The sequence below is a fragment of the Lipotes vexillifer genome, unplaced genomic scaffold (genome assembly GCF_000442215.2).
Source record: "Lipotes vexillifer unplaced genomic scaffold, Lipotes_vexillifer_v1.1 scaffold652, whole genome shotgun sequence".
Taxonomy (NCBI): Eukaryota; Metazoa; Chordata; class Mammalia; order Artiodactyla; family Lipotidae; genus Lipotes; species Lipotes vexillifer.
This window is the reverse complement of record NW_006779703.1, coordinates 1,059,666-1,074,838: the sequence shown is the minus strand read 5'-3', so window position 1 is coordinate 1,074,838 and position 15,173 is coordinate 1,059,666. Positions and strand designations below refer to the sequence as shown.

General features: G+C 47.0%; 1 protein-coding gene across 1 annotated transcript in view; it reads right to left on the bottom strand.

Moving 5' to 3' along the window:
* Positions 1-15,173, bottom strand: part of COL6A3 (collagen type VI alpha 3 chain) — a 69,048-nt gene that overhangs the window by 47,887 nt on the left and 5,988 nt on the right. The window contains 7 exon segments of the mRNA XM_007452909.1: position 1; positions 3-178; positions 2,598-3,212; positions 4,685-5,257; positions 6,541-7,140; positions 8,841-9,425; positions 12,996-13,598. The exon segment at position 1 is cut by the window's left edge and continues 444 nt beyond it. Coding sequence (XP_007452971.1) covers position 1; positions 3-178; positions 2,598-3,212; positions 4,685-5,257; positions 6,541-7,140; positions 8,841-9,425; positions 12,996-13,598 — 3,153 coding nt within the window.

Below are 15,173 nucleotides of genomic sequence, written 5' to 3'. Positions count from 1 at the left end.
AGCAGGAACTCCACCCTGGGGTCCTCGCTGAACTGGATGACCGCCACCCGGGTCATGTCGAAGCCCACATCCAGGTAGTCAACCAGCCTCTCGATGAGGGTACGGACGTACTGAAACTCGGGGCCGGCGCTTTGGGACCCATCGATGAGAAAGACCACATCCCTCTTGCCGCTGACACCTGTGAATCAAATGTTATCATAGGGCTTCAGCTTCACTGACACCAAATTCTTAGTGTTAATGAACAGCCTCCCAATTTGTCAGAGAATTGCCACCTGACCGGTAAGGTATCCTAATTCAGACTACTTGAGTTAGAATACCAGTCCCAGGAGAGAGTCCTGGGCATTTCAGTGATTACAAGTCAGAGGGAAGAGGAGGAAGCAGCAAAGGGCAAAGGAAAAGTAAGTCATCAGGAGGAAGAACCTAGACACACAGGAGCCAGGTCTAGACCGAGTGGGGATGGGGTTTTGGGAAGGAGGGGATCGAACCTGTGACAGATGACACTCATAGGTCAAGTGGGACAGTGCCCGACAACTGACTACTGGGATTTGCCAGATGGAGGGACCTTGACCAGAGCACTTTCTGTGGAGCAGGGAGAGCAAACAACAGGTTAGGGTGTGTCCAGAGAAGAACTGTAGACAGCAACACTTTATAAAGGAGCCTGGAGCACTGCTGCAGGTGCGAGCAGGGCATCAAGGGAGCGTTTTTACGAGAAAAGAAAAGGCATCGCGTTTGTATCGTGAAAGGAATCACCCAGTACATCAGAGAACTGACGATGCAGGAGAGAGAAGGGGAGTTGCAGGTGACACCCTTGAGCAGGGAAGTGGTGAGGCTGCCCAGGGAAGCAGGGACAGTTCATCCAAGCAACGGGAGGGAAGCCAAGACACGGACACTGATGCTGGGACAGACAGTAAGGCTTCTGGAAGTTCTTTTCTGATTTACTTATATTTTCTCAGTGAAATGGGAATCAAGATCACCAGCCCAGAGTCAGCTGAGGGAGAAGTGTGGAAGAAGCAGGAGAAAGAGAAGGTGGAAAAGAGCCACATCCTGAAGAGCGGGAGAGCCGATGGGCCAGGAGTCGTACTGCTGTAGAAACATAGGCTTTTGTGTATAAGTGAGCTGCACACACACGATGACAGCACTTCCAAAGTGCCTTCCTGGGAGTACCAGTACCTTCAAGGCACCATAAAAAAGATGGCGGGGGCGATAAATTGGGAGTTTGGGGTTGACATAGACACGCTACTATATTTAAAATAGATAACCGACAAGGACCTACTGTATAGCACAGGGAACTCTACTCAATATTCTGTAATAACCTAAATGGGAAAAGAATTTTAAAAATAATAGATACATGTATATGTATAACTGAATCACTTTGCTGCACACCTGAAACAAACACAACGTTGTAAATCAACTAGACTCCAGTATAAAGTAAAAACTAAAAAAAAGAAAAGAAAAGAAAAAAAGGACTGCTGCAGCCAAACAAGTTTGGGAAATGTTGTGTTCCCTTATTGTACTGGGGATACACAAAACATATCAATTAGGGCCCAACCAAAACCAAAAAGACCCTCACTTCATTTACCCCACTGCCTTCCCAAATTTATTTCATGGCAAGCCCTCTAGAACATTCCAGGGAAGGCTTGCAGGGCGTGCTGCACTCTGCGTGGACATCAGCGAGGGGAAGCAATCCCTCTCTGCAGCACCGTGCCAGTCACCCTCCCTCCCTCACCCACCCAAACAGCACTGTGTCCTGCATCGACTTTTCTCTCACTTGCTTTTACTCTTCCCTCCCCCTTCCCCACGAGCCCTTCCTATTTTCCCCTCCCCAAGCCTTGATGTGGACGGTTCTGTAGAATGTGAACCACACAGGAACGAGGATGCATGTGCCTGTTCACCACTGTGCCCTCCCCACCCGAGTGTCCAGGGAGGGCAGGCGCTCTGTGGGCATTTTTGGAAGGGTGGGTCTATCTGAGCCCCCTTCCTTCTGAGCAAGTAAGGTTCCCTCCACTTTCCAGTTGATTTTATCAGGCCTAGGAAAGGGGAACAGGAAGGAGGAGTTAGAATAAGCTGAGGTCATAACACCCAGGTGGCCTTCCTGCCAGTTAAGGCACTTACTTCTCTGCAACAAGCAAATTCAAAAGCAATTTTCACACATTGGCTCTGGAAGTAACAATATTTCAGAGACTGTGCTCCAGCTTGATAGGCCACCTGTGGTCAAACTCCTTCCTCGATCACAGGAGGCTGCCAGCTGGACCGACCGACCAGGGGAAGCCTGGACCCGGCATTGAACTGGAACTATCAATTAGATGGCCTCTCTCTTCGGTTAGCTATACAGAGGCTTTATGCAGAATTAGGGTTCTGAGCTGAAAGCCAAGCCTACGCCCATCTTTGAGACTTGAATTTGGCCAAAAACATGAATCTTAACATCTCCCCAAGCCATTTCTGGCACCGAGCCCACATGGTTCCTGATTCTTCATGTAACTCTGGTTTTCACTCCCTACAGCTGAGGAAACAAAACTGAGAATACTTTGTAACCCACAGTCCAAACAAGTAGCCCCAGATATTTCAAGGAATGAAGAGCGAAAGAATCTGCTCCTTACCCGGGCTCGGGCTCGTTACAGGGACCACGGATGCCCGCAACCTGCTCAGCTCCTCGCGGCTGAGCTGGGTCACTCTCTCGGAGATGACCTGTTGGACGGTCCCCAGCTGCCGGAAGGTGGGAATGGCCACTGCGAAGTCCGGGATGAGGGAGATGGTCTGCATCTCGGCGATGTCAGCGTTCCCGATGCCGATGCCGATGGGCACGGCCCCTCCCCTCTTCAGGACCACCGAGGGGCCTCTCACATCATCCCCAGACCTGCCGGCCGCGAGGACGACCAGGAGCTGGGGGACGCCTTCTGCTATGCGGCTCCCGGCGGAGTCAATCAGGATGTTCCTCAGGACGAAGTCCAGGGCGGCCCCGGTGTTGGGGGTTGGCCCGCCCAGCAGCGTCAGCCCGCGGATGGCACCGACGATGCTCTGCTGGTCCATGTAGGAATTCAGGTAGAACTCGGGCCTGGTCCGGTCACTGTACTGCACCACAGCTACGCGCACCCGGTCCGCACCCACGTCCAGGCTCTCCACCACTCTCTGGACAAACTCTTTCAACAGCGGGAAGCCGCTCCTGACACCGTCGGAGCCGTCGATCAGAAACACCACATCCTTTTCACCTGAAACTAGAAGGAAGACAGCCTCTGTGACTCACACGGGACACAATAGGGATAATTTCATACCAGTCTGTGGTGGACCGAATAACTCCTAAGATATCCAACTCCTAATCCCTGGAATTTATATGGAAGAAAATCTGCAGGTGTGTTTAAATTAAGGATTAGAGGCACAGGGGAGATTGTCCTGGATTATCCAGGTAGATCCAGTGTAATCGATCTCGTGTCCTTATAAAAGGGAGATAAGAGGATTAGAGTTAGAGGGAGAAGAGGTAAGGATGGAAACAAGAGGCCAGAGATACGAGAAGGTCTGCTTTGAAGATCTGCTGGCTTTGAAGATGGAAGAGGGGGCCATGGATCAAGGATGCAGGCAGCCCCTAGACACTGGAAAAGATAAGGAAGTGGGTAATTGGCCAGAACCTCCAGAAGGAAAGCAAGCATGCTGACACCTTGATTTTAGCCCAGTAAAACAGGTTTTGGATTTCTGACCTCTAAAACTTAAGACAGTAAATTCATTTTGCTTTAAGCCACTAAATTTATGGTAATTTATTAAAGCAGGATTAGGAAACTGATGCACCAATACATACAGATAGCCCTTTTATTTTAGAACTTTTCCATGTTTGAACAGTATTGTTAAGTTTCGACGTTGTCCTCAAGAAGAAATGTTGGGGGCAGGGAGAGAGACATGGTCGGCGGAGTCTGCACAACTGTTAGCACTTTATAGATGAGAGGTTTCGAATGATGTACTGCAAGTCACAGTGGATAAAGGGGGGAAAATGTAACCCAGATGTCCAGGTTACAACCCAAAACCCACAGCGAACGTGCTCAACAGTCAATGTAGAGAAGCTCTAGATTCTCTGTTTTCAATCAAAGGGATTATATGTGAAATTAATTACTCTTTTTGCTGCAGTTTTAGCACCAAATGCAAAGTGGTTAAGCATGAAGTCATGGTAACAAAGATGAGTACTGAGAAACTTTAATGCAGCGTTTATAACGGGAATGTGCCTGCCTCTCTTCATGCTTTATGGTTTTCATGAGTGCATAGAATGAATTATGACACAGTGATACCCACTTAAAATAAGAAATCGGGGAAATACATGAAGATGAAGACCGTTTTAACTCTAATGTAACTGTATTATATGGCTTTTATTATATATATAGTAAAAACAGTGTATTTTTTTAAAAGAAAAAAAAGGATTATTTTTAACCACTGATATAGCTAAATCTTTATAATGTATCTTATTACAAAATATTCTAATGTCCTTAAAAATAATCACCCTGATTCTTCTGTTTTGCCCTAGAGAGCAGTTAGAGAGTCACCTCGGGGAAAGAAAAGCCATATTCCATTGTTCCTGCAGAAATCACCTATCTTTCTTGGAAACCCAAGGAGGGCTTCTACCCGGAGACTAGGAGGCAGCCGCCTACCATCAACTCAAGCATGGGACAACTGGGCTGCAGAAGCAACCAGAAGTTCTATGCCTTACCTGGTGCTGGCGCCCCATTTTGCACCGATTTTAAGAGGTTTACAATCTGTGGTTGAAGGTCTCCAATCTTGGGAAGTGACTCCGCAGCCAGGATAAAGGCGGGGGACGGTACCATCTGCTCCAATTCGGCAGGGTCTGCATTCTTGGCCTGGAGGATGAAGGGCACCACTCCGCTCTGTTTCAGGTTCAGAGCTGGCCTGTCCACACGATCGGATGACCTTCCCGCCACCAGCAGCACCAGGAACTGAAGCACTCCATCCTCAACCCGGCTTCCAGTGGACTTCACAAAGATGTACCTCTGCGCATAGTCCAGGGCATAGCCCAGGTTGAGGGCTTTGCCTGTCTTGATCTTCATTCTCTTCACGAGATTCAGGATCTCGGGCTTGTTCTGGTGCTCATCAAAACGGGACTCCACCCTGACATCATCGCTGTACTGAGCCACCGCAATCCGGGTCCTGTCAGGTCTCACGTCCAGCTCATCAATGACCTTGTAGAGGAGGTCACGGACAGCAGGAAACTGGCCCACGAGGTTGGCCGAGCCATCAAAGAGGAACAGGACGTCTCGCTTGCTCTCTACAAGGAAGGAGAGTTAGGACACAGTGAGGGACAAGAGCACAACAGGCACCAAACTGCCCTGCGCCCAGAACCACCAGCTTTTGGTAATGGGAGTTCACAAAATTCATCTGGTATCACTGCACCAGCAAGGGAAGAGAAAACCCACACCAGGCGTCTTTCAAATGCCCCCTTTCATCTATGCACAGGATTAGTTAGGACAACTAGATCGGTCTCTGCCCAACCTAACATCATGCTTCCTCAACAAAGCAGGCCAAGGAAAATCCCAGAGGGTCCTGTTCTTATATCAGGTGGCAACCACTCTAGGAGAACAGACAGTGTTTTCAAACTGTTATAAACAGAACTATTGAAAATATGGTCCTGTTGTTCTTCTGCTTAAAAATGGATCTGTCTCTAGTGACAAAGGCTGATACGGGTTATCCACCTGACACACAGACATGCTCTAATTAGATTCTGTTTTCATTATATTTGAGCTTATGGGTTAGAACCCAAAATAGTGTCCATTATCGGTCTGTGGGTCAGGATCTCTGTCAGCGATTTCCAATCTGCTGTGATCAGACAACAGAAAACACGGACATAGGGGGCTACGGCATGTCATGTGAACATTATTTTCGGCACACACGGTTCTTAGAACTATTTTGATTATGTTTCAGTGGGATCTATCTTGCTACCCATCTGTGATGTCAGCAACTGGTAGATCTAAGAGTCTGTATCTCATCACCCTGGTAATTTGCAGTCATCCTCATCATCCAGACTTCCTTTGGAAACCATTTTGCCATCACATAAAGATACAGCCTTCATTGGGTTTATGACAAATAATTTTCTAGATACAGCAGATTTGGAACATAAAAATATCATATCAGGAAAATCCTTTCCATTTTTAAATGCTCCCAATGCATACTCATGGATGAAAGGGAATCCATCTCTCTCTCTTTCTCTGTTTTTCTCCCATTTCCATCTGGATTTGCTCACCAGAATCTTCAGAGGTATTGGGGCAATAAATAAATAAATGAGTAAAGCTTCTGAATCAAGCGTGGGATAACCAGGACAGAACGTACACTGGATTTTCTAGACTTTCTTTCATGAGCAAACATCCTTTAGACAGAGCATCTAAGCTTGCTGGTAGAGTGTCTCAAGCCCCCCTTCAAAATCCTTCAACCAAAGAGAGCCCATCATCTTTCTATAGATTGTTGCCACGCTCTGGAGTTCAGATCGGGCCATCTACCTGCCAAAGTGGTGTCAGGGGGCAAGAGGGAGCCCGGGGCAGAGTCAGAAATCGTTACCTGGCTGGGCGAGTGGGACTTCCTCCACACCTCCACTAACATAAGTGGTTAGGGGCTGAATCAGCTGCTGAGGCAAAGCAGGCAGGGAGCTGAAATCATCCATGAGATACACCAGGCTCGGGTTAAAAGCAATCTGCTCAAGCTCTGCCTTATTGGCCTGGCTAGCGCCCACACAAAAGGTCAGGATGCCTGCGCGTGCTAGGGCGTTGGCGGCTTGCAAATAGGAGTCCTCAGACTGCCCGGCTGTGAACAAGAGCAGGAGTTGCGGCACACGGTCCCGGATCCTGCTGCCGCCAGCTTCGGTGAAGTGGCTGTCATGGACATAGCTTAGGGCTGCGCCCGTGTTCAGGCCCAAACCCCCCTTGAGCTGCAGCTGCCTCAGGCGAGCTAGCAAATCTGACTTGGTCTGGTAGGTGTTTAGAGAGAACTCCGTCACCGGAGTGTCACTAAATTGCACTAAACCGACACGAATATGGTCGCTTCCAACATCAAGGCTGTTAACTATATTCATGACAAAGTCCCGCACATAAGGGAAATTGGTCTTTCCAACGTTGAACGATCCATCCAAAAGAAAGATGATATCCCTTTTGTTTACGTGAACTGCAGTGGAGCACAGAAAACAAAGTGAGACATACACAACCGCAGAGGGCTTCCTCATGTGTGCCCACAAGCCCAGGCACACATGCCAACATGTAGAACACAGAGAACATCAGTGAGGCCAAGCACGTCCATCTCATAAAATATGGCAGAAAGCTGCATATTTTCCTCCAGTGGGGGCTGGTGTTTGTGAGGAGTATTGATAGCCGACATTACGAAACCAAGTTGGCTCACAGAGAGATACAGTGGCAAAAGCTAGAACGTTTACAACCAACAAAAGTGATCAGAATCCTTGAAACAGAACATTCCTTCCCTGGAAATGAATTCTGCAAGGGTGTTGCTCCTTTCTGCATCACTCGGCTTATGACCACGGTCAGAGCCAGGTTTACCTGGGCGAGACTGGGTCCCCCTGGGTTTCCCTCTACACATTTACAGATAAATTTCCACTTACAGATAGATTAGAAGGGTTAGCCCAAGTTAACCTGAGAACATGAGTTCCCTAAGGCTAAAAAAAGTCAACAAAATTAGGCTGTTCTCATCTTGAAATATTCCTAGGGAGGCCCACTTGTCATTCTCTACTGAGGCTCTTCTATGGGACAGTCATGGCATTGGCAGCAATAATCCAACCCGTGCCCATGGGGATTCCTCCTGAGTGAGATCACAGGATCATGGAAACACATTAAAATGCAAAGAGACTCCTTGCTATGCTTGGCTGAGGTTGTGCTCATAAAGAATCGAAAGTACAATTCTCAAATCAGGATGCTTTCCCCAACACATGCCACCAAATTCTTTCCCATCTCTTCCCTGACGTTTCACTAAAATTGAAGCCTAACAACTACTTATATCCTACGTTCTGTCAAATTGAACTTTGGCTCTGAAAGTGTGGATTACAAGTCTTAAGGAAATAAAAGAGAGAGAGAGAGAGAGAGGATTTTAGAAGACCAGAGAGCTTGAGGAGAAAGCATGCATCCATGCACCGTGGGTCATGCACCGAATATCCTTCCAGTGGTGAAGTTTGCGAGGCAGAAAAGCTTGTTTCTGTGATATCCATCTTCTTTAAGGACGGTGAATTGCACTGATTCAATTCGTAAGTTCATTGACTGTTATCCTGTCTTTAAAAATAACTGTTCAGTGATAACCGTAATAAATGAGGGGTTTGGAGAACCACTGGGTTTTTATCTGCACACGCATCCCCTCACTATGCTTCCCCATTGAAGGAAATCCCTTAAAGAGAGAGGACAGAGGATGAATGCTCTATGCTGCTCAGGTTTGGATCATTTAGAAGTAAACTGTCTACTTGGGAAAGGAAGAGCCAGGCTTCATCTTGGTGGAGGGGGGAGGGGGCTGGACAGGAGTCACCAGTAGAGACAGAACACTGGGACCTCAAGAGGGATCAGAACAGAGAGGTGATCTCTCGGCCAGAAGCTTCAAAGACAGGTGGTCTCTGGTCCTATAGCCTAAGTCACACGATTCTTATTTTATGACACTTTAAGACATACAGTTGTATCACATGGTGTTTTAAGTCATGTATTTCCCAAGTCAGGGTAAAAGGAAACCCGAAATAAATCTTGTTTGTTGCTATGGTTTCCATCATTTAAAAGGTGTCTCTCAGCTGAACACAAATAAAACTTGGGTTTGCTTTTTCCCCAGAGACTCTGCCTGGAGACAGCCCTCTCGCGTGTCTGGCACCCTCCCCACCGCACCTTCAGTGGTTCCAGAGAGGGTCCTGAGAGGCGCCAGCAAGCCAGGCAGCACACCCTGCAAAGGGGCGGCTCGGAACTCGGCAGGAATGAACACCAGGGAGGAATCGAAAGCGATCTCTTCCAGCTCAGCCCGGTTGGCCACCTTGTTCCCGACGGCAAAGGCCATGATGCCGCTTCTCTTCAGCTCCTGGGCAGGCTGGCTGACTTCATCTAAGGACTTACCACCTGTAATCAGCACCAAAAGCTTAGGGACCCCCTCGGCGGCCCGATAGCCGGCCGCCTCCATGAACAGATTGTTCCGAACAAAGTCCAGAGCAGAGCCTGTGTACAAGGCCGAGCCATCCATGGGCTTCATCTTCCTCACGGCGGTTATGACCTCCCTCTTGGTGGGGTAGGTATTGAAATAAAACTCCGGCCTCACTGTGTCTGCATACTGAGCCACTGCCACTTGGATATAATCCTGTCCGATCTCCAGCCTCTGGATGACCTTGGCAACGAAGTCGCGGATTGCGTTGAAGCTGACCGGTCCCAGGGCAGAAGAGCCATCCACCAGGAAAATTATGTCCCTCTTGTTGATTTCAATGACTGTAGGTAGCAACGAGACAAGGTGAGTAGAATAGCCTTACGCATCACATTCAGTATGACTCTCTACACAGCTAACACCACCCGAGGGGAGTTCCCTTTGCCGTGGCCAATGTCAAGTCCATGGGAGCCCCTGAGGAATTTGTCCTAACACGCACATTAGTTATAGCTGCGTTAGTTATAGCTTCCCTATGGCTGGCACGTGGGGCTCCCCGAACCCCCACCCTCTCTGAGTACTTTTTACAAAATAGTTAGTTGCACAAAAATCAACGTAGGTTTATTCGCCACTTATGTACCCTATTGTCACTAAAAATGTCAGAAAGCTCTTGTCTACCATAAATCCATAGCTTGGGTTTTAGAGGTGAGAACGAAGCCATAGCTCAAATAATTAAAGAAGCAAAATCAGCGTCTGCTCGGAGAGCCCTGTGCTTCACAATCCTGATTTCATCAACACCTACTGCCAATTGCAAAACTTGAAAAAGCATAAAAGCACCTCTATTCCTTTTGGTACTCTTGTCCATGCCTTGATTTTTTCAGGCAAGGGAAAAAGACACCAATTATTTGGCATCATAAACTTATAAAAAGGAAATCAATGTCAAAACTAGGAAGTGGCCCAGAAGTGTCTGCATTTAAGAGAGAGGCATTGTTCAGGTCCCACGTTCCGTGTTAAGGTTATGATAATCCAAAGACGAATCACAAAGCAAAAACACCTTAACAAGATCACTGCCTCCAAGTGCCTATGAACTTGTGTCCACCTGCTGTATCGACACCCAGGCAGCACACCCGAGTCTCGGGAACCGAGGCTCACATCGGACCACGGCACGCCATCCAGAAAACGGAGAAGGCTTCCAAGACTCGTAAGATCGTAAATGGTTCAAGCAGAGGCAGGAGTGTTTGCAATTTATTAAATGATCATCTGCATTACCCCCTGCAGTCAGATGGATGGCACGTAACACTTGAGTCCACTTGGCGTTTGATTATATTGACAGCACTGGCCCAGACTCTCCTTTTTAAGAGAAAACATATTAATGTACCACGGACACAAAGCATTCAGGGACAGGCGCGTGGGGGCCACTGCTTTGGCATTGAGTCGTGGTGTAAACAGTGAATCCCAAGTCCTCCAACTCTCCATGGAGGCCTGCAGACACGTGGATTCTCCCTACCCGGGGGTGCTGAGAGACACTGAGAGCCACACCCCCTGCTTCCTCCCTCTACCTCTCTCCATATACACCGAAAAGCCATATATTCAGCTGTGCAGCTAACCACATGTGTGCTTTCTAGACACATAAAAGGGGAGCGAGCTCACCCGGAAACACCCACTCTCACACACGCACCTTCCGTACCGTGGACGTAGGAGTTGAAACGATAAATGCAGAGCTTCCTGAGTTCCACAAGGTGCATATGCAGCACATGTGTAGACGCAGAGGAAGGCAGATCCCTTTCATCCCCTGGTCTCTGGGCTGACTCACCCCCACCCCACCTCCTCCCTCCCCCTCCAGGAAGAGTTCTCTTCCTGCTGTGAGATGCCAACAGTCTCCCCTCTTTCACACGGTTCTGCTGGGGCTGGGTGTGAACCCCCGTTATCACGGTGACCCTGAAGGTCCTGTAACCAGTCGACTGCAGCCCTCACCTCCCTATTGACCCACAGGACCCCAGCCCCCTGCAAGCCCAGGACCGGTGGCAGTCCTCGCTCTCCCATGCTCCTGTTCCCAAGCAAAATCTCTGTCCAGCCCCCATCGCCCTTCCTCGCTGCTGTCTTCCTCTGCACCCTCCTCTTAGGGTGACTCAAGCCTACTCTTAGGTGATTCTTCTCAGTGACTTGGGGACCCTGACCTCCAATGAAGCAGGTCCTCCTGTCCCCCACAGCTTCACTGAAAAAATATAGAAGCCACTGGAGGACTTCACCCAAGCTGGTGATGCGCGTGCCCTAAACCAGAGGCTTCTCCCGACTTCCAGGCATCAGTGAGCCCCAGCCCCGCCTCCCCCTGACAGTTCTGGGTGCGGCCAGGTTCCCTCGTGCTGCACGACTGACCGCCACACCTGGCACCTTGCTCCTTCTGCTTCTGTCCTGCAGCTCCTCACAGCAGCCTTCCCTGGCCACTTGACCTACAGCTCTCTTTCCCCCTTCTTTCCATGACAGCCCCCTTTAGTGTCCTCATCTGTCACACTCTGGGAGGAGTTTTCTGGTCGTTGGTTTACGTTTTTGTGATCTATCTCCCCATTATACTGCAACGAGCCAGCGGCCACATCAGTCTGGTCCACGAGCACCGGGTCCCCAGTGCTTGGCCTGGTGTCCAGCACATACCTGAGAGCTAAGAATATCTGTTGAATATTTACAGATGAAGCACAAACATTAAAGACGGTTTTGTAAGTGAGGAGTGAAAGTTAGCTAGGGAAAGCTGAAATAAGGGCCTGGACTGCCATAGATAAAAATGAACTTGAAAGTTCTCCTGGAACAGAAATATCCTTTCATCCTTTGTCATCAGTTCAAAAAACTGGAGCCCAGAAAGTCTGTGTGGGCTGCCCAGGATCACACAGCTGGTTAACATAAGACCTAGGACCAAAGGCCCGCTCTTTGGACAGCAGCCATGGCGCTTCCTGAGTGTTTACAAAACCTATGGAAGTCATTCTTTTGTTTCCAAAAGCATGCAAGCCCAGAGAAACTTTAATATTGATAGATTATATTCCAATCAGAGGGAAGTCTGGAAATATCAAGAGAATTTTCTGGATGTAATTTTGCGTCAATTCTTAATTTACCCCACCCAGCAATATGCCTAAAACCATTAATAATAAAATCCCTGACGGATGGGTGAGATCACCAGTGATGTAACCTGGTCCACCTGGATCTGCCAGATTTTTACCTGCCACAGCATCAAGCACCACTGGGTTCTTACTTAAATTTTTAAATACACTTCCCACCTCCCATGTCCGTGAAATGTATTTTCTTATGTGACTTGATCAGCTTTATATGTTTTTGTAAAATGACTCCAGTCGGGCTCTTTCGCCAAAGGCCTCCCATCTGAGTGTATAAATCTCTCTGTCGGTTTTCATAAACATCCCCCCAAGCGAGTGCTTTGTTATTTCTTACCTCCAGAAATGCCACTCCTGCTACGCATCACAAAACTGACTTTGGGGAGACAGTTCTCACGTGTCAGCACACTCTAACGGGCTGCCTTTTAGAGCTCAATGCCATTCTCCTGGAGTAACTGTCTCAGAACCGTAATGACCCCCAGAGATCCATTTTTAGGATGACTGCATTATAAGTAGATCATACGATGATGTTTAATAACCAACGTAACAGGTTTGTCGAATTAGCCTTAAAAGCACACTTTCTTGACAACCCATGCTCTAAAAAGAACTTTCCACTCAATCACAGATCTCTAGTTTTTTTGGAACACTGCAACCGTCACAGACACCACATCCAAGAACTGCTAGCTCATCGTGGAAGGACTCGGCTGTGGGTACTTACAGGTTCTCCCAAGGCGAATCATTCTGCAAGGTGTCCACCTGACTTCTACAAAAACACACACAGACAGCCCACTACCACACAGATGGTGAGAAAAGCATACGTACCTTGGGTGACAATGGTTGGCGGTTGCAAGACAATGTGCCTTTGGGCCACGCCAACAATGTACGGCAGTAATTGCTCCTGGACGAGCCCAAAGCTATGGAATTCCGGGACAGTAAACACCAAGTTGTCATTGGTAGCTATGTGCTGAAGCTCTGCCTTGGAGGCGGCCTGGGCTCCGAGGCCAAACGAGAAAACGCTAGCCTGCTTCAGTGCTATGACCGCGTCTCGGATTTCATCACTAGAAGGCCCAGCACTTATGAGGACCAGCACCTGGGGAACCCCTTCCTCCACTCGGCTGCCCCCTGCCCGGGTGAAGTGATTCTCCAGCACAAAATCAAGGGCCAGGCCGACATTGGCCAACTCCCCACCGATGAACCCCAGGGCTTTCACTGCGTCCAGAACCTGAGCCTTGGTGGAATAGCTGTTTAAGGAGAACAGCGTTCTGGGCTCATCGCTATACTGGACCACCCCCACTTGGATCTGCTGAGTTCCAACTGAGAGTCTCTCAAGGAGATTTACAAGGAAGTCGCGAATGACTGCGAAATTGACACTTCCGGTGTTGTTTGATCCATCAATTAGGAAAATAATGTCAGCAGAGTCTTGTGCTTTAAAAGAGAGAAATGCAAAAAATGTGAAAGCATTAGAACAAGTGACCACATGCGTCGTTCAGTGTTCTGACATGTTTCTTGGGAAACCAATAAGAAACACGAAATATGGACAAACAAAACACATGTTGATTAAGGAATGTGAAATTCTCTTTTAGTTCTGCATTCTGAATGGATAAGAGACAACTCCTTAACATCATTTCTTAACAGAAATGATGGTGTTAAGTAGGGCACTTAATATCATATTTTCTTCTGTGCCATCTTTGTAGTCAAATTTCAAAACATATTCAATTTCTGGGTATAGTCTGAGATTTTCTACTAAATTTGGAGGCAACTGTAGCTGCATGGAATTATGCATTATCATACCTACAGGAGAAAGTAAAGGAGTACATTAACAACGGTCCAAAGATGATTTCTAATTTGAGGACATTTCTCTTATAATCCTCAAGTCATTATAAGAATTTTCTTTGTCCAAATCCACAGCACAAAACAGAATCCCAGATTTAGGGTTTGGTGATTCATCATCCCAGTATGTTAAACACTTGATTCCTTGAGCAACTGTTGTTCCTTCTTTTTAACTTTAAAAACCAAAATGGCTGTGTATCTACCACTTTGGGAATATGAAAAGAAGAACTCAAACAACATTTACAGTTTTGATTCAAAAATGCTCTGATACATTTTGGTTTGATTTTCGTTTCTCAAATGACGTTTAGTTGCGTGAAACTCAAATGCAAGTCTGGGGTTCAGCTAAATGTTTTCTTCATTTATTTTTGCCATTGCCTCTATATTCAATCACATAATGCAGAACAATGTTAAGCAGAGTGATATGAAACCAGTCATGACATAATTATCCAACCTTATTTTTATGACATCGTAGACCGAGTGCCTGGCAGGACCATGGGCATCTAGTAAACCCTGAATCAGAATTAGCTCTGGAGTTATACAAATGGACATAAAAAGGCTGACCAAGATCTCTTTTCTCCCCACAATGGCAAACATGACACTTCCATTCTGTTACTGAGAATGGGGGTTTCACAGAAGCACTGAGCAAGGAACAGCAATCAATAAACTATGAACCTGGGTGGAATATTTCAAAGGCTCATCTGCTAGAATGTTTAAATCTGGCTGATTTAAATGATATGAAAAGTAAAATTATTCTAGCAAATATATTTTAATAACTTAACTATGTGTTAGGAATAGGAAGAGATTTTCTGTGAGCATATATGGTATTCATATTCTGGATTTTAGGAAGCTATGTTTGGAGTATAATTGTAATATTATATGTACAGAATGTATTCATTCTGATATTTTTAATGACAGTGAACATTTTATACATAAAATAAATTTTTCCTGGTACCAACAAAATTGCTTTCATTTCCACAATGGAAACAAGATACAAATCTTGTCTCATGAAATTAAGGAATTTTGCTATAGTGAAATGATGTTCTTACCCAAGCTCTCCCCTTGGGGAATCTGAGCCTAGGATGACTGCAGTTGGGATTTTACTGCAATCAGAACTGCTCTCTTTCTCCCCTTACATATGTGAAACCCCTAACAGCAATTTTGCAGAGGAAC